The 18,854-nt window shown below is 27.0% G+C and overlaps 3 protein-coding genes across 3 annotated transcripts; all 3 read left to right on the top strand.

Moving 5' to 3' along the window:
• Positions 1 to 1,983: 1,983 nt before the first annotated feature.
• On the top strand, positions 1,984 to 6,456 carry LOC124949136 (glutamate receptor ionotropic, kainate glr-3-like). Its single transcript, XM_047493756.1, has 9 exons — positions 1,984 to 2,275; positions 3,682 to 3,804; positions 3,906 to 4,393; positions 4,541 to 4,870; positions 4,967 to 5,132; positions 5,249 to 5,457; positions 5,601 to 5,690; positions 5,817 to 5,980; positions 6,046 to 6,456. The coding sequence occupies exons 1-9, from the start codon at positions 2,188 to 2,190 to the stop codon at positions 6,371 to 6,373; spliced, it is 1,986 nt and encodes a 661-aa protein (XP_047349712.1). The 5' UTR covers positions 1,984 to 2,187; the 3' UTR covers positions 6,374 to 6,456.
• A 2,735-nt stretch (positions 6,457 to 9,191) lies between these two features.
• LOC124949412 (glutamate receptor ionotropic, delta-1-like) lies at positions 9,192 to 11,928 on the top strand. The gene is made up of 8 exons (XM_047494411.1): positions 9,192 to 9,677; positions 9,818 to 10,147; positions 10,274 to 10,439; positions 10,584 to 10,792; positions 10,880 to 10,969; positions 11,099 to 11,262; positions 11,328 to 11,476; positions 11,705 to 11,928. The coding sequence occupies exons 1-8, from the start codon at positions 9,192 to 9,194 to the stop codon at positions 11,926 to 11,928; spliced, it is 1,818 nt and encodes a 605-aa protein (XP_047350367.1).
• A 905-nt stretch (positions 11,929 to 12,833) lies between these two features.
• On the top strand, positions 12,834 to 16,234 carry LOC124949411 (probable glutamate receptor). The gene is made up of 9 exons (XM_047494410.1): positions 12,834 to 12,987; positions 13,076 to 13,563; positions 13,634 to 13,963; positions 14,142 to 14,307; positions 14,419 to 14,627; positions 14,686 to 14,775; positions 14,886 to 15,049; positions 15,112 to 15,325; positions 16,166 to 16,234. Exons 2-9 carry the CDS (start codon positions 13,078 to 13,080, stop codon positions 16,232 to 16,234), a joined length of 1,728 nt encoding a protein of 575 aa, XP_047350366.1. The 5' UTR covers positions 12,834 to 12,987; positions 13,076 to 13,077.
• The last annotated feature ends 2,620 nt before the right edge of the window (positions 16,235 to 18,854 follow it).

The following is an 18,854-nucleotide window of genomic DNA, read 5'->3' as shown; positions in this document are numbered from 1 at the left end:
AAAGTAAATATATAAATGTTAGTGATATTCATTTACAAGGATAATGGCTTCGATTATTGTTACATAGTCCAACAGATAATATATCATATTTAAAATTAAACTTGTAAATGTTGGACTGTTGCATTACAGAAAATATATTTTACGAGATTGATATTCGATCGATATGAATCGAATTGACGATTTAGTGACATGGAACTTAGAGAAAGGATTAACTAAAATTACTTCAACTTCTCATCGTGGATAGAAGAAGATATAATTTACAGGATTTCATTATGAGAGTTTTTATAATTAAAGTATAATATTTTCTAATCTGGATATGAATTAAAAAGTTGCTATTTTTTTTAGGCTTTCAATCATTCCATTTTGATCTCTACCTTTGGAATATTAATTTGTTGTAACATTATTTTTATATTATTTTTATTCTTAATGCTTCTTATTAAATTGCAGATTCGTAAATATTGGAAACTAATCATTTCACACGAACAACGAATTATTAATGTACATAAGATAGTAAATGTTAAAATGCCGTGTAATCTGATTTCTATTGTAACAAGACATTTAGAAAGTTTAAATATGATTTTATCAAAATACTTTCCGTTCATAGATATTATCAATTTTCAGAGGATACACAATTAATAATGTAAATATTCATTTATCGTACGTTAAAGCACAAGCTCATTCTAGCTTGCAGAAATTTATCAATAATGAAATGATAAATCGTTTAAAAAATACGACATTTAAAATGTGAAGTAATCGAGGATCAATTGTTTCGCATAATCAGCATTATTACCCTTATATTCTTAAGCCAATTATTTTGATATTATTATTGAGTATCTGTATTCTTATCATAGAAATGTTTATTTTTTTCTGTAGAGTCAATGATAACATATGTTACATCAATTAAATCGTCAGGAGTTTATGAAAAAAAAAAAAGGAATTAAAAGAAGAAGTATAAAAAATATCACAAATTATCAAGCAATTTGTAAATGTACACTCGTAAAATATTAAATACACTAATGTTACTTTTCGACGAATTTTTTTTTATTTGCATAGAATTTTTTAATATCGAATTCATATCTCGACAATTTTTATACTTATTTAATATAAATATATTATACAAATTGGTATTATTTTTAATATTTTTTATTCTAATTATAGAAAAGTTTATTTTTACTCGTAGAAATAAGAAATGATCGATTGTTGATCGTATACCATTTAACGAATCGTTAAAATTTGATTTGAATGGAAAGAAAAGTATGAAAAATATTGTTAACTGTCACGCAAATCCCAAATGTCCAACTGTTAAAATATTAACGACAATGATCATATATGTACAAAACAAACGTTTATATTACAATTTTCTATTGGAACATAATAGCACATGCGTACATTATTTAGCATAGGTTTTAAATAAAAAAGTAAATTTCTTCATTTGAAATTAAATTTACAGACGTATCTATGATGCATTTTCTTCATTTTGTCGAATACACATATATATATATACGCATTTTAATTCCTTCGAACTTCATCGATTTTTTCGACGAATTAAATATGATATACGTATTTACTGTTAAACATATTATCTGCTTAATGTTATAAACAAATTCGTATATTTCCTTTAAAAATATTTTTAATCGACTTTAGTAATATTCAACAATGATAATTATAATATAATCCTTTTATATATATATATGAGAATCGTAAAAGAAGAATTAATCACATTTTGAAATTTTTGATAATGCACGTTTATTTTAAAAAAATTTTCTCTTTATTTCTAACTCTAGCACACACACACACACACACACACATATATATATATATATATACTTATTTATACACATACACATACTTACATTTCAATATATAATCTTTGCGCACGCCCATATTTGATACAATACGTCCGTCATAAACTTCCGCAGCGTGTTAACGTGAGCATCGTAGTATTGTGGCGTCCTTTATAAATCAGCTTTTCGTGATAAACAATGTTATTTCTAGAATTCATTCAATTTATAAAAAATATAATGATCGCTCGAAATCAAGTTTGGATTTTGAACAGAATATTTTGGTATCGTATAATTAAAGTGTTCAAAAATATTTTCGTACGAGTAGAAGCATTTTTGCTTCTAGGCAATGCGGTGCTGAGTACAGGAAAAAAAAGCCGCGTTATTTGTTTTTGCGCCTGACAATATGCAACTCCTTATACACAGCTGTAATTCAACAATGAACTTCTTTTTACTCCGTCGAAATCAATGTTTTTCACAACATTTGGAAAAGGGTAAATATAACAGATCTCATTGTTCATCTGGATTCATGAAATTTTCACATCGACATTTTGAACAATATTTTAAACGACGACAATATTAATTAATTAAATATTTATTTTTCAAAATTTATTACGATTTATGTATCTAAATTCTTAAAACATTCGTATTCCATAAGTTAAATGATTAAAGCTCCGTAAAGGATATTTCTTTTCTTTTCAATTAAAATTTGATTTCTCATTTAATTTCTTTACAAAAGAAATATACCGTGCAATTACAATTAATTTTTCATTGGAATAATAAAATAGTGCTTCGTAATGCTGGCCGTACTTACGTTTGACAGTTTTCACAGAATTAATAATATTGAAATATAAATCGTTGGTTTATGTCAACGTATGAGTGAATCTATAAATAAATAATCCTAGTCTAAACAAATGTTTTATATGTCTTCTTCACATAAAGAGTTATTACTTTCTAGATCAGTATTTCTCAACTCTTCTGGATGTACAATTTAATACGTTTGCACAAATGTTTATAATATGTTTTAAAAATTTTTTATCGTAAAATTTATATTTCAAAGATACAATTGTTTAACGCAAATAAATTATAGACAATTTTTATAAATTAATCATTACATTCCTTGCTTTCGGATATGTTAATACTTATTAAAAATCTATATTTAACATATAGAACAAGTTGAGAAACGTTGTTTTAAACGACCCTCGTATTTATTTGTTCAAACATTTAATGATCTGAAATCATTTGGTCGGATGGTTACTTTATCGATTGTACTTATATCGATTAGAACGTCTATTATAATTATTCCAATGGAATTGCAACATTATTTACATTGTATTATCTTTTACAATCGTTATGAATCAAACGAACGATAACATATAAACATGTTCATGTAGATATGTAAATATACACACACGTACTTATACGTGGTATATACTTATATACGCGTTATTACAAAGAAGAAAAGTAAACATAAGGATAAAGTGAAAAGGACCGTTCATTAATCGATCGTAAATAATCAATACTAATACAGATAACATTAGTTTTTTCTTTTTTCTTTTTTTTTTTTTTCTCTTTCTTTTTTTCTATTATTTTTCGCACGAATATGTAAACAACCACTGGCTTCATTTCGTTTCGAACGACATATCGAACAATCGAACGTACTTCTGTTGTCGTGTAAAAACATTTTTCCGTCAATATCATCGCACACGCGGTTGTCGTCGATTCCTTCGATTCGAATTAAAAAAAAAAAAAAAAAAAAAGAAAAAAAAAGAAAAAAAAACAGAAGATAAATAAATAAATAATAAAAGAGAAAGAAAAAAAAAAGAAGAGATGACGTTCTTTATACGATTAAAAATACTCGTTCTCATTTTTATTCTTATACTTTTTCTCCCGTTTATAGCGAGATCTTACGAGCTTGAATTACAACGTTCTTACGACGACGAATACGTATCTTTGATCATCAATATTTCCAAATTACATGGAACTAAATCTATAATATTCTTATACGCTCAATCGATAGAAGGTAGGAAAATTATATATATATATATATATATTTTTTTTTTTTATTCACTATTTCTTTAGTTTTACTATTTTCATTTTCTCTTTTTTTTCTTTTCTACTCAGAAATGGAAGTTGCAACGACGTTATTCAAATGGATGCGTGCACTTTCTCGTGAAGGTTTTTTGACCGTGTCCTTGTACTTTTCAGAATTACACAAAACATCGTACTACATTAAACAAATCGTACGACCCCATTACGTCGCGATTATAACTAATAACAATGCAATTAATCAGTTCTCCCTAGCAAACAATAATTTCAATATGCCTTATGCCGTATGGCTTGTATTATTCATTTCCAAGGGACATAGCTTCGATTATTGTCACAGTCCACCAGGTAATATATTTCATTTGAAATTCAACACGGAAATGTTGGTCCGTTGCGGTAACGAAAATATTTTACGTGAATGGTATTCGATCTATAAGAATCGAACGGAGATCAATGATTTTGCACATTGGAGTTTGGAGAAAGGAATCGTTAAAATGGTTTCTGATTCTCTTTACGATAGAAGATACAATTTACAAGGTTTGGTTATGAGAACTGCTATAGTTAAGGTAAAGTTTTTTTCTTCTAATATATATATATATATATATATATATATATATATATATATAATTTTTTTTTTATATATGTTCAATTTAAAATAGAATTCGTATATGTTTAATTTTTGATTATTTCTTTTTTTTTTTTTTTCAATGTAGGATTCACCGTTCATAAATTTAAATAAGGATGGCCAATTGGACGGCATGTTCGGTAGAATATTAAAAGAACTTTGTATGACATTAAATTGTAGTTTCAATATTGTTTCCGAAGTAAACGAGCATGGAAGTTGGAATACAAAAAAAAATACTTGGTCCGGAGCAATCGGAGAATTATACGTCGGACGTGCTGATATTTCTATTTCAGATTTTTCTATGACCAGTGCCAGATTGAATGTAGTTGACTTCACGTTTCCTCTTTTGCTATCCAAAAATTTTCTATACATTAAAGAACCAAAGATATTCGCGATTAAATGGTCATCTTATTTTCTGGTACTGATAATTTCTAATTTGTAATTTTTCTCTGAATGAATTAAAACAAAAGAAAAATTTGTTATTATTTTCTTTTTCTTTTTTTTTTTTTTTTAGACTTTCTCTCATTCCATTTGGATTGCTATTTTTGGAGTATTATTTTTTACAACGGTCTTATTAATTTTTCTGAAAATAAAAAATAAAACCGATCGTAATATTGGACACTTATTATCGGACAATTTTTTAGAAATTTGGGGTATATTTTGTCAACAGGGACTCCCAGGTTTGATAAAATATTTTACGATATTCGATCAATATAATTTTTTTTTTTTTTTTTTTTTTTTTTTTTTTTTTTTTTAATTATTATACTTAGAGAAAAATATAACTTTTGGATTTTAGATTTTCCACAGAGATTATCGTTAAGAATAACATACTTCTCTATATTTCTTTTGGCCGTGATCTTATCGGCCGCTTATTCTGCTGCTTTGATAAGCTTTTTAACGTCCGTTATCCATGTCTTACCTTTTCGATCATTAGAGAATTTCGTTGAAGATGAATCTTATCAATTTATTGTTATTCGCGGTACGGCCGACTACGATATATTTGCAGTGAGTATGATAAGTATTACTTACTTAAATAGTTGTAGTATATATATGTATATATACATACATAATAACTAATGATTATTTACAATAAATAAATATATATATATATATATATATATTTATTGTAAATAAAAATTTATTTACAGAATTCGGCAGATCCACTTGCGAAGACATTAATGAAGTTAATGCCAGAAGAGGAAAAGTTACCAATAACTGTATTAGAAGGATTTAGAAGTGTACGATGAAGTACTTACTAAAAAAAAAAAAAAAAAAAAAAAAAAAAAAAAAAAAAAAAAGAAAAAAGGAATAACTCGTATACTCATATAATTTTATTGATAATGCCCGTTATTGTTATATTACAGATTTGTAAAAATCGGAAACAAGCGATCTATACATCCGACGAAATAAAAAAGGTTCTAAATTTTAAAATACCATGTAATGTGGTTTCTATTGAAACAGGACGTATAGACAGTTTATCTATTATTTTATCTAAGCATAATCCATTCATCGGTATCATCAATTTTCAGTAAGTAAGAAATAAAATGAATTTATTATATTTTACATTAATCGTATCGTACAATTTTGTTCTAGCTTGCAGAAATTTTTCAACTACGGAATAATGAATCGTTTAAAAGATGTAACATTTAAGAAGAATTTTAACGATATGATGCAACAGCAACCAGTTCAGATAGTCAGTATTATATCGCCTATTTTTCTCATATTAATTGGTATTATTTTGAGTATATTCATTTTAATCATAGAAAAGTATATTTCCGTTCGTAAAAAGAAACAAATGTCGATGGTAAAACGTATATCGTTGTTTAATTCGTTAGAATTTTATATAGAAAGGAAGAAAACTTTTAAAAATATTGCAAAAGACAAAAGAAATCGCAAATGTAATCGCGTGAATTACTCATGACAATGCTAATTTCCCGTTTGTCAATGAATATTATTATTCCGATTGTAATTTCTTATATTGAACACATACGCAGAAACAACTATAGGCATATCTATGTTTTTGTTTTATTTGGCACAGTTCTAAAATTGTAAATAGAATTTTTTCGATTAAAATTAAACATGTACACCTATCTGTGTATGACAAATATATATATATATATATATATATATATATATATATATATATATATATATATATATATTATTTGCCGAAGGCAAGTGTATGCATATTTTTTCATTCTTTCGAAGTGCATCTCTCTCGTAGTTGAAATAACAACAGAAAAAAAAAAAGGAAAAAGAAATTATATTAATCATTTTTATGTACGAATCGTGACAGGACGTTATTATTGAATAATGAAATTTTTCAATAAACATACCTTTTTTTTTTCAATATAGAACAAAATCAGAAAATTTTGCACGTATCAACGTGATAGAAATCGTAATGTAATCGAATAAACCTGTTAGATATAATATATATTATAAAACGAAATTGATATGAAATTAATATCCTTTTAATTGATTTTATTACATTCTTATATTATATCGATTTATATTGTTTATACATTAAATTTATATTAAATATATTACGTATTTAAAGGTTATATTATAAAATATTTATACATATGCATATATATATATATATATAACCTTAATCGACTATAATAATTTTCTACTTATCTACGATAAGTTCGCGTATGCGCATAAGAAATAATTAGTATATAAAGTATATATATATATATATATATATATATATATATATATGTGTGTGTGTTCTAACGTGTGACAGTTGGAAATCATTTTGTCAAGTGCTTGGCCTCGTTTATATCGATTAGAACAACTATTTTATTATTTTAATCGAAGTGCTACGTTCTTTTTAAAATATTGCATTTTATAATCGTACGCGATATAAACGTATTACGTGTTTTAATGCAATAACATAAATAACAGACGTATGTATATAAGTGATTCTATAATAGTAGAAATTTTTTTTACAATTCTTATTGTTTTATGATTTAATTGACATTAATTTTAATGATATTTACGATAAAGAGGAAGATAATAATAATAATTGTGAGTATATTATAATCATATAATAATATGCCAATAAGGTAATATATATTTATTTTTAAAAATTATTTTTGTAATTAAGAAACGCACTCTGTTCTTTGACGTGTCATTTAATCCAAATTAAAAATGTTAAATTAAGAAAATATTTTTAAAATTATATATAATTTTTTAACGTGTCATAATCAAAGAAATTTACATTACATAGATAAGTCGATTAATAAACGGCACAATTGTTTCATTAATATCATTTAATTTTATTTTATCGATAGATTTCACTGAAAAAAGAAAAAAAGAAAAAAAAAAAAAGAAAAGAAAAGGAACAAAATTCTATCTAAAGTTTTCTAGTCTTTCAATTTTACGAAGTTAGAATTATTTCCATTAGCTTGCCGTATATCGTCTCAACGAATTATTATTCACTTTGAATCAAATAATTTGGATTAAAAATCACTTGTGAATTGACGATAACGCACGTCGTATGTTAATAAGCCATCATTTTTCTTCGATCTCGATCTTACATAGATCTGATATCGAGCACGTTTCAATTAGATCAATCAACTTTTCATTAATCTGGTAAGTATTAACAAGTAAACTTTTCACTGCAATTGTCAAAGATATTTTTTCTTCTCTTTTTTTTTTTTTCTTTTCTTTTCCTTTGGATAAAAATAAATATCAGTTCTTATTTAAAAATAAATAAACTTTGTAATTACTTATTTTTCAATAATTTCTAATTAAATGTCTCGGTTTGTCATGGAAATATTTTTTCAAGCAATGAAAAATATATTCACGAAATTGTAAGGTAATATTTAATAATGTTTTTTTTCTTTCTGTTTTTTTTTTTTATTTTTTTTTTTTACAAGAATAATAACACATATTGTTTTCTGTCATATGCCAATTGCAATCCTTTTAAATATATCATTGAAAGGGCTGTCGAAGAGAGTAGCATGAAATAATTCCTATTTTCATAGAATCATCAGAATCATGAATAATAGAATCAAACATTGCGATAGGAAAAAAGTAAAAAAAGAAAAGAAAAAAAAAAAAGAAAAAAAAGAAAAAGAAGATAAAAAGTATACATGAAAATAAAATATATTAATCGATTGACATCGATAGGTCAATGTTAACAGGCATAAAATCATATTCCTCGCACGAACGCACGAATAAGCAAACCAATAGACGTAGCCTGCATTCAGATTTGTTGCAACCATTGCAATATTCGCAATGAAAATAATTCCTCTGTTGGAACGTTTAGAAATTTAATCTCCCGGGATTATCGTATTCCGTCGCAAAAATAAAATATTTCGATCGTATATGAAAAGAAAGGAAAAAAAGGAAAAAGAAAAATGACGTTATTCGTTGGAAAATTAAAGATGTTCATCGTACTTTTATTACTACCGAAAATCATGAGATCCTATGAATTATTATCTGTCGGCGACGAAGGTGTTCCTCTTATCATCGACGTTTGCAAATTATACGAAACCAAATCAATAATATTCTTATACGGGGAATCGATAAAAGGTACGATAATTATTTCACAATTTCATTTCTTTCCTTTTATTTAATCTTCGTTGCTTTTTCATATTCCTTCTTTTTCTTTTCCTTTTTTTTTTTTTTTTTTGTTTTTTTGTTTTCTCTTTTTTTTCTTTCTTTCTTTCTTTTTCTTTTTTTTTTCTTTCTTTCTTTCTTTCTTTCTTTCTTTTTTTTCTTACACAGAAATGGAAATGACAACGACGATATTCAAATGGACGCGTGCACTTTCTCGCGATGGTTTTACGACCTCAAATTTGTACTTTTCTCAATTGCACGAATCATCGTATTACGTAAAACGAATCGTACGACCGCATTACATCGCAGTTATATCTAATTACGACGCTATCAATGAATTCTCTTTAGCGACAAATACATTCGATATGTCCTTTGCCGCCTGGTTAGTATTATTTATTTACAAGGGGCGCGGTTTCGATTATTGTCACAGTCCGCCAGGTAATATATTTCATTTAAAATTCAACTCGGAAATGTTAGTACGTTGTGGCACAGAAAATATTTTACGTGAATGGTACTCGATCGATTCTAATCGAACCGAGATAGATGATTTAACAATTTGGAATTTAGAAAATGGTATGACCAAAGTTGTAAAGGATTCTCTTTACGATAGAAGATATAATTTGCACGGTTTGACCATGAGGGCAGTTATAGTCAAGGTGAGATATTTTTCCTTATAAATATTTTCTATCCTTTTCTTTTTTTTTTTTCTTTTTTCTATTATTATTATTATTATTATTATTAAAAAGATTCGCATATCATTTAATACATATCATTATTTCTATTTACAAATTCGCAGGACTCGCCGTTCGTAAATGTTAATGAGAATAACGAATTAGAAGGAACATTTGGCAAAACATTAAAAGAACTTTCCGTAACTCTTAATTTTAGTTTGAAAATCGTCTCGAGCGTAGACGAGTACGGAATATGGAATTCAGAAAAAAATACATGGTCAGGAGCAATCGGAGAGATATATTCAGGACGAGCTGACATTTCTATATCAGATTTTTCTATGACCAGTGCAAGATTGAACGTCGTAGATTTTACCTTTCCTCTTATTTTCACGAAACATTGTATTTACATCAAAGAACCAAATAAATTCACGATCAAATGGTCATCATATTTTCAAGTAAGATAAAATTATTAAATAAAATTATTTTTCTTCGTTAATATTTTCTTTCATCATTGTCGTTCATTTTGTCAAGTAAATGAATTAAAAAGATATATTTCATTTTTCTTTTTCTTTCTATTTTAGACTTTCTCCTATACCATTTGGATTGCCATATTTGGAATATTAACTTTTGCAACGATCGTATTAATTTTTCTCAAAATAAAAATTGGTACGGATCATAACATTGGACAATTATTATCTTATAAATTTCTAAAGATTTGGGGTATATTCTGTCAACAGGGATTGGCAGGTATTATTCATTTAGTTCTTTGTCTCTTTATTTTTTCGATTTACTTTTTACTTTCATTTAGTTTTTTCTTTTTTTTTTTTTTTTTTAATAATTATATAGATAAGTAAGTTAGTATATTAAAAAAGTATTCATTTCGAATTTTAGACTTTCCAGATAGATCATCGTTAAGAATAGCATATTTCTCTATATTTCTTTTGGCTGTTGTCTTATCGGCCGCTTATTCTGCCGCTTTGATAAGCTTTTTAACATCTGCTGTCTCCGTCTTACCCTTTCATTCGTTAGAGGGCTTAATCGAAGACGGCACTTATCAATTTATTGTCTTTCGTGGTGCGGCTGATTATGATATATTTACAGTGAGTATGATACGTATTTTATATTCGTCATTCAATCGTATAAAATAATTATATGAGGATAAATAAAAAAAAAATATTTATTTATAGCACGCGAGGGATCCATTTGCAAAGAAATTGATAAAGTTGATACCGGAAGAAAACAAATTGCCATTAACTATCAAGGAAGGATTTGAAAGAGTACGATGAAATATTAAAAAAGGCAAAAAACAAAACAAAAAAAAAACAAAAAAAAACAAAAGATTTTATATATATATATATATATAAATATATAGTTTTACTTTTAATACTAGTTATGTTAAATTACAGGTTTGTGAAAATCAAAAAATTGCACTGTACGCGTCAGTTGCAAAAAGGAAAGCTGTTAAATTTAAAACGTCATGTAACACGGTTTGTGTTAATGCAGGACGTATAGAATATTTAGGTATTATATTATCTAAGAATAATCCGTACACTGAAGTCATCAATTTTCAGTAAGTAGATGTGTATAAATGTGAAGTTACTTTTGTCGTACGTCAAATCATAAGATCATTCATAGTTTGCAGAAATTCTTTAACAATGGAATGATGAATCGCTTAAAAGATATAACATTAAAAAAGGAATTGAATTTTATATTGAAACACGAATCGGTTGATTTAACCAGCGTTATATCGCTCATTTTCTTCATTCTAATTGGTACAATCACAAGTATTTGCGTTCTAATCATAGAAAAGTATATTTTCTTTCGTAAAAGAAAAAAGATGTCAATTGTACATAATATATTATTGAAAAGATCGTCAGGATTTTATGGAAAAAGAAAGAAAAGTATAAAAAATATTCCAAAATATAAAAGAAGTCGCACGTGAATTAATCGCAATAACGCTAATACTTTTTATCAATGAATCTTTATATTCTGATTATAATTTTTTTAAATAGAATATAGAAATATCTGTAAGCATATCTATGCTTTTGTAATATTTAGCACAGTTTTAAAATTTTATATAGTATCTCTTCGATTAAGATTAAACGCGTGGACTTGTGTATTACAGATTTTCTTTATTCGTCGATTGCACATCGATTGTACACATATTTTAATTCTTTTGGAAGAATGTCGATTTTTAATCGACGAAAACTTGTTTAAGGTAGCAGTTATCGTTTAAACTTTTAATATTGTGATAGCGGATTATGTGTTGAGAAACTCTGAATTACAATAATAATAATTAATTATATTCGTTCTAATATTACATTTGATAATATTATTATTAAATGTTTAACTCGATTAAAAATGGCCATGAATGAAAATTTTTTGATATTACATTTGCAACGATTTTATAAAATAATTGACGTGAATTAAATATTCCTTAATAAACGATATTATCATATCCATTCATTGTATATCCTTGAAATTGATAAGAAACATATTATCAACTTAATGTTACAATCGAATATTTATATATCATTGAACATTTTTTTAATTGATTATAATAATTTTTTATTATAACATAATGTTTGCGAATAAAGAATAATTGAAATATGGCATGTATTAATCGAAAATCATTTTCTCAAGTGCTCTTACCTCATTTATATCGATCAGAATAGCTATTAAATTATTTCGATGGAAGGACAATGTTATTTTTTAAAATAAATACAATTGCACATTTGTATATATTTGCAAATATATATATATATATATATATATATATATGTATATATTTACAAATTTACTATGCACATGAAGTAAAAAAGAAAAAAAGAAAATTAAAATAAACTTCTTTAACCGATCGATGTTAATATACTAGTGCCAGTACTTATAAAATTATTTTCTTCTCAAGAATACGCACATACACATAAGTCACATATATACATATATTATATATATATATATATTTCTATTCGTACGACAGTCACGATAAGTTACTTTCATTAGATTAGAAATTTAGTCTCGTACGATCCTCTTTGACGTTACGTACGTTTTATACGTCGCTTCGTAAAATTAAAACGTATGATCGATCATCGATCGACATATTTAGAGGATAAAAAAAAAAAAATGACGTTTCTCGTGCGTTTAAAAATACTCTTTTTTTTTTCTCTTCTTCCGAAGATCGCGAGAACGTATGAATTTTTTTCTATCGACGACGAAAACATTTCTCTCATCATCGACATTTGCAAATTATATCGAACGGACTCTATAATTTTATTATATCCCGATTCGATAAAAGGTAATTAATAATTCTACTGAATTGTCATTTTTATATTTATTTTCCTTTTACTTTTTTTTTTTTCTTTTTTTTTTTTTCCCCCTTTCAGACATGGAAATGACAACGACGACGTTCAAATTGACGCGTGCACTTTCTCGCGAAGGTTTTACGACCACTAGCTTTTATTTTTCGAGATTGAACGAATCGTCGTATTATGTAAATCAAGTCGTACGACCACATTACATCGCGATTATATCCAATTACGATGCCATTAACGAGTTCTCTTTAGTAACGAGAACGTTTGATATGTCCTTTGGTGTCTGGTTAGTATTGTTTACCAACAAGGCAAATGATCACGTTTATTGTCACAATCCACCATATAACATATTTCATTTGAAATTCAATACGGAAATGTTGGTACGTTGCGGTACAGAAAATATTTTACGAGAGTGGTATTCGATCGATTCGAATGAAACTCAGATCGATGATTTAGCAACTTGGAATTTAGAGAATGGAATCATTAAAATGGTTCCAGAATCTCTTTACGAGAGAAGATATAATATGAAGGGTTACACATTGAGAGTCATTATTGTTAAGGTAAGATATCTTTCTTTCTATTTATTAATCGATCGTATTCGTCATTATTATTTCATTTTTTCTTCTTTAGTCATCGGATTTTCTATTTGTAAACAAAGCTGGCAAATTAGAGGGTTTGTTAAGACGATTGTTAAAAGAACTTCGTCTTACTTTAAATTTTAATTTCAATATCATTGCCGAGGTAAAAACATTCGGAAGATGGAATCCAAAAGAAAATATTTGGTCCGGAGCAATTGGGGAATTAAATTCTGGACATGCCGATATTTGTTTTTCTGGATTTTCCATGACAAATGCCAGATTGAATGCCGTTGACTTCACTTTTCCACTTTTGCTCTCGAAAAATTATCTTTACATACAGGAACCACACATATTCTCGATTAAATGGTCATCTTATTTTCTGGTACTGATAATTTCTAATTCGTAATTTTTCTCTGAATGAATTAAAACAAAAGAAAAATTTGTTATTATTATTATTATTATTATTTTTTTTTTTTTTTTTTTTTTTTTTTTTTTTTTTTTTTTATTCGTTCGTTAAACTCTACGAATTAAAAAAAAAGAATTTTTTTTCCACTTCTTAGACCTTCTCTAATTCTATTTGGATTGCTATATTTGGAATATTGGTTGTAACAACGATATTATTGATTCTGTTTAAAATAAAAATTGGAACTAATCGTGACACTGGATATTTATTTTACGACAATTTTCTGGATATATGGGGTATATTTTGTCAACAGGGATTAACAGGTTTTATTAAAATTTTTCGCTTCATTTAGTTTCTTTTTTTTTCGTTTTTTTTTTTTTTTTCTTTTGAATAATTACATTTTACGCAAAAGAAATTATTCGTTTATATTTTAGACTTTCCAAATAGATCATCGTTAAAAATAGCATACTTCTCTTTATATATTTTGGCTGTTGTATTATCGGCCGCTTATTCTGCCTCTTTGATAAGCTATTTGACGTCCGGTATTCGCAAATTACCCTTTCGATCATTAGAGAGCTTCGTTGAAGATGGTACTTATCAACTTTCAGTACCTTATGAATCGGCTGAATATGATTTATTTGCAGTAAGTATGATACTGATTATCGACGTTGTTCCCATCCAATGAGAATATTTATTTATAGAATTCGGCAGATCCGCTTGCAAAGAAATTGATGAAGTTAATGCTGGAGGAGGAAAAATTGCCAATAAATGTACAGGAAGGATTTAGAAAAGTACGAAGAAGTTGTATACATTTAAAAATATATTTTAATCTTTTTTGGATTTATATAGACATGTAATAATTAATAATTTCATTATTACATACAAGTAATTAAAATTATAGATTTGTGAAAATCGTAAACTAGCATTTTACACGTCTGACATTTTAAAAAATAGCGTAAATCATAAAATAACATGCAAAGTTGTTCCTATTGAAACAGGACGTGTCGATACATTTTCGATGATTTTATCTAAAAACAATCAATTCACCGACGTCATCAATTTTCAGTAAGTACAAATTTATCGATTAATATTGACTTATGATTTAATCAAACAAGAAATTATTTAAGCTTACAGAAATTTTTTAACGATGGAATGATAAATCGTTTAAAGAACGAGTTATTTCAAAATGGATCGAATGATACGATCAAACATCAACCGGTTGACATAACCAGTGTAATAATCCTTATATTCTTCATCCTAATTGGTATTGTTTTAAGTATTTGTATTTTGTTCGTAGAAAGATATATTTTTGCACGTAAAAAAAGGGAAAAGATGTCGTTGGTACATAGATCGTATCCAATCAATTAAAGCGTCTTTTTGTAAAATGCAAAAAAGAAAGAATCGTATTAAAAAAAAAAAATATCCAATAGAAATACATTAATGAAATATATTGATTCACGAAGTATTAACGATTATCCTAATATTCATTCTCAATGACTTTTTATATGTCCTTGTAATTTCTCGACGAAATAGAAATATCCTGAAATATTTATTTAAGCTTTTTGCATTTATTTAGCATTGTATTAAATTGAAATTGTATTTTTTAATCGTATTAAACGTGTAAAAACGTGTATATAAAATATTTTCTTTTTTTCGTCGAATTAAATTTTAATTATTTCGTATTATTTCGATTGTTCGTCCTTGGACGAATTATTGATAATTTCTTAATCAAAATAAAAAAAAAGAATTAACTTCGGCAAATTTTTATGTGCCATTCGCCAATAATTCGGTATAATTGAATCGTGTTTTTTTTTTCTTTTCTTTTTTTTTTGGCCTTTTCAATAAACACAATATCCAAATATCAAGCCAATCATATTTTAATCGTACCAACATGTGAAACATTCTACCATAGATATCAAAATCTATTATCACGCACATACATTATTACAAATTTATATATATATATATATATATTGTAAAGCATAAATTGTTTAAGAAATATTACATTTTTAAATGTTACATTTGCAATGGGAAAGTTGATTTGAATTGAACATCATTTTAATCGATTATAATAATTTTCCGCTATACATTATTTTTTTTTTTTTTCCTTTTATATTCCACGTTTGCGAATAAAGAATAATTAAAATATATCGCGTAATGTGAACTAATCATTTTGTCAAGTGCTTATCGATCAATTCTTTATATCGATTAGAATGGCTATTAAATTATTTTGATGGAAGTGCAATGTAATTTCTAAGACACTATAATTTCCTGTATGGATGTATATAAAATGGTAATATGCCTTTGTATATACGTGAATGTAGATATATGTATATTTATACACACACACACACACACACACACACAGAGAGACGCATTAAGGAAGAAGAAAAATGAAAGGAAAAGGAAAATTAAAATGAATTTTATCAATCGATCAATGTTATCTCATTGCCGGCACCCATAAAATTATTTCCTTTGGAAGACTATAGTTCTACACATATAAATAAATTAACCTTACGTTACGTATATTTCAACTCTTATGACAAGCGATTCTTATGATAAACCAACTAGCAATATGTCACTCTTACTAATTTAGAAATTTAGTTGGTTGCGATCATCCTTCGTCGTAACATCAAAATTTTTTCACGAATTTCGTTAGAGAACTTCGTTGAATGAATTTCGTTGTAGAACGTACAATTCATAAAATTTAATTAATACGCTTATCTCTGGACATACACGACAAAAAGAAATGACTAACGTTGGACGATTAAAGATTCTCATTGTTCTTTTTCTTCTTCCGAAAGTCGCAAGATCGTACGAACAATTATTAATCGGCGACGAACACGTTCATCTGATCATTGACATTTGCAAATTTTACGGATCGAAATCTATAATTTTCTCTTATTCGAAATTCAAAGGTACGAAAATATATTCTCATTTTTATTTATTTCTTTTTTTTTTTTTTCTTCATTTTTATTAACTTCAGTTCATTTTTCGTCAGAAATGGAAATGACAACGACGATGTTCAAATGGACGCGTATACTTTCTCGAGAAGGTTTAACGTCAACGACATTTTATTTTTCGGATTTGCACAAATCGATGTATTACGCAAACCGAGTTGTACAACCACATTACATCGTAATAATATCTAATCACAATGATATTAATGAGTTCTCTTTGGTGACTAATAATTTTGACATGACCTTTTCTATATGGGTAGTTTTATTCATTTACGAGGGACATGATCCCGATTATTGTCACAATCCACCAGGTAATATATTTCATTTGAGATTCGATTCGAAAATGATAGTACGTTGCAATACGGAAACCATTTTACGAGATTGGTACACGATTAACACTAATCGTACCGAAATCCAAGATATAGCTACTTGGAGTTTAGAGAAAGGAATTAGTAAAATAGTTTTAGATTCTCATAACGAGAGAAAAAAGAATTTAAAGGGTTTAATTATGAAAACAGTTTTAGTTAAGGTAAAATATTTTCATTCTATATATATTATTTATTTTCCACTACGATGGATTCGTAGAATTTTCATTTCATTGTAGACCTTACATTTTTAGACTTCACCGTTCGTATACATAAACGAGGCTGGCAAATTAGATGGTTTACTCGGTAGAATGTTTGGGGAATTTAGTATTACATTGAATTGTACTTTTGAAATTGTCTCGGAGGTAGACACGTATGGAAGATGGAATTCAAAAAAAAACATTTGGACCGGTGCAATTGGTGAATTATATTTTGGACGTGCAGACATTTCTTTGACAGCATTCAGTATGACAAGTGCAAGATTGAATGCAGTTGATTTCACGTTTCCCCTTTTCGTCTCCCCTATCTGTTTTTACATACAGGAACCAGAAATATTTACGATTAAATGGTCATCTTATTTTCAAGTAGGATAACATAAACGATCGAATTATTATTCTAATTTATTTTCTCCTATGTTAATTAACTTAAATGAATTTTTATCTTAGACTTACTCTCGATCTCTTTGGATAGCTATATTTGGATTATTAATCGTTGCATCGATTTTATTGATTTTTCTTAAAATAAAGGATAAAAATAATCGTAACATAGGACAATTATTATCCGACAATTTTCTAGAGGTTTGGGGTATATTTTGTCAACAGGGAGTATCAGGTATTATTTGTACATATTTCTTCATTTTTTTTTCTTTTCAATTATTCTTATTGTTATATTAACAATTATATTTATAAAAAGTATACGTTTGTTTTAGATATTCCTGATAGATTTTCATTAAGAATAGCTTACTTCTCTATGTTTTTTATGGCTGTAGTTTTATCGGCCGCATATTCTGCGTCATTGACGAGCTTTTTAACAACCGGCATCTACAAATTACCATTTAATTCATTAGAGAGCTTCGCTGAAGACGGCACTTATCAACTTTCCGTTTTACGCGATTCAGCTGGATATGATACATTTGCCGTAAGTATGATACGTAATATTAACGTTGTTCTTACGAATGAAAATATTTATTTGTAGAATTCGAATGATCCGCTTGAAAAGAAAATAATGAAGTTGATGATAGACGAGGATAAGTTGCCAGTATCTATATCCGAAGGATTTATGAATGTAAATATTTATGAAATATAATAAATTCTAATGAAATTATATATGTATATACACATGGTTTCATTAATAATATTTTATTTTTAAATTATAGATTTGTGAAAATCATAAACTAGCTCTTTACACGACAAGGTTCCTGGAAGATGTAATTCGTAAAATGCCATGTAAAATTATTTCGATTAATACAGGACGTTTAGATGCAGTTAGTATCATTTTATCTAAGCACAATCCATTCACCAATGTCTTCAATTTTAAGTGAGTACA

The sequence above is a fragment of the Vespa velutina genome, chromosome 5, assembly GCF_912470025.1.
Source record: "Vespa velutina chromosome 5, iVesVel2.1, whole genome shotgun sequence".
NCBI classification, from domain to species: domain Eukaryota; kingdom Metazoa; phylum Arthropoda; class Insecta; order Hymenoptera; family Vespidae; genus Vespa; species Vespa velutina.
The sequence above is the reverse complement of the archived record's forward strand: the minus strand, read 5'-3'. Positions and strand labels throughout refer to the sequence as shown.

What these genes read in the sequence shown, in the direction of transcription:
- LOC124949412 (XM_047494411.1), top strand. Translation starts at nt 9,192, where the DNA reads ATGGAAATGACAACGACGATATTCAAATGGACGCGTGCACTTTCTCGC. An exon ending in AATGGTCATCATATTTTCAA is followed by an intron (nt 10,148 to 10,273) that starts GTAAGATAAAAT and finishes TTTCTATTTTAG; the next exon opens with ACTTTCTCCTATACCATTTG. An exon ending in TCTAATTGGTACAATCACAA is followed by an intron (nt 11,477 to 11,704) that starts GTATTTGCGTTC and finishes TTTTTTAAATAG; the next exon opens with AATATAGAAATATCTGTAAG.
- LOC124949136 (XM_047493756.1), top strand. Translation starts at nt 2,188, where the DNA reads ATGCAACTCCTTATACACAGCTGTAATTCAACAATGAACTTCTTTTTA. An exon ending in ATACGCTCAATCGATAGAAG is followed by an intron (nt 3,805 to 3,905) that starts GTAGGAAAATTA and finishes TTTTCTACTCAG; the next exon opens with AAATGGAAGTTGCAACGACG. An exon ending in TTGTCAACAGGGACTCCCAG is followed by an intron (nt 5,133 to 5,248) that starts GTTTGATAAAAT and finishes TTTGGATTTTAG; the next exon opens with ATTTTCCACAGAGATTATCG.
- LOC124949411 (XM_047494410.1), top strand. Translation starts at nt 13,078, where the DNA reads ATGGAAATGACAACGACGACGTTCAAATTGACGCGTGCACTTTCTCGC. An exon ending in AATGGTCATCTTATTTTCTG is followed by an intron (nt 13,964 to 14,141) that starts GTACTGATAATT and finishes TCCACTTCTTAG; the next exon opens with ACCTTCTCTAATTCTATTTG. An exon ending in AAAGGGAAAAGATGTCGTTG is followed by an intron (nt 15,326 to 16,165) that starts GTACATAGATCG and finishes CATTTTGTCAAG; the next exon opens with TGCTTATCGATCAATTCTTT.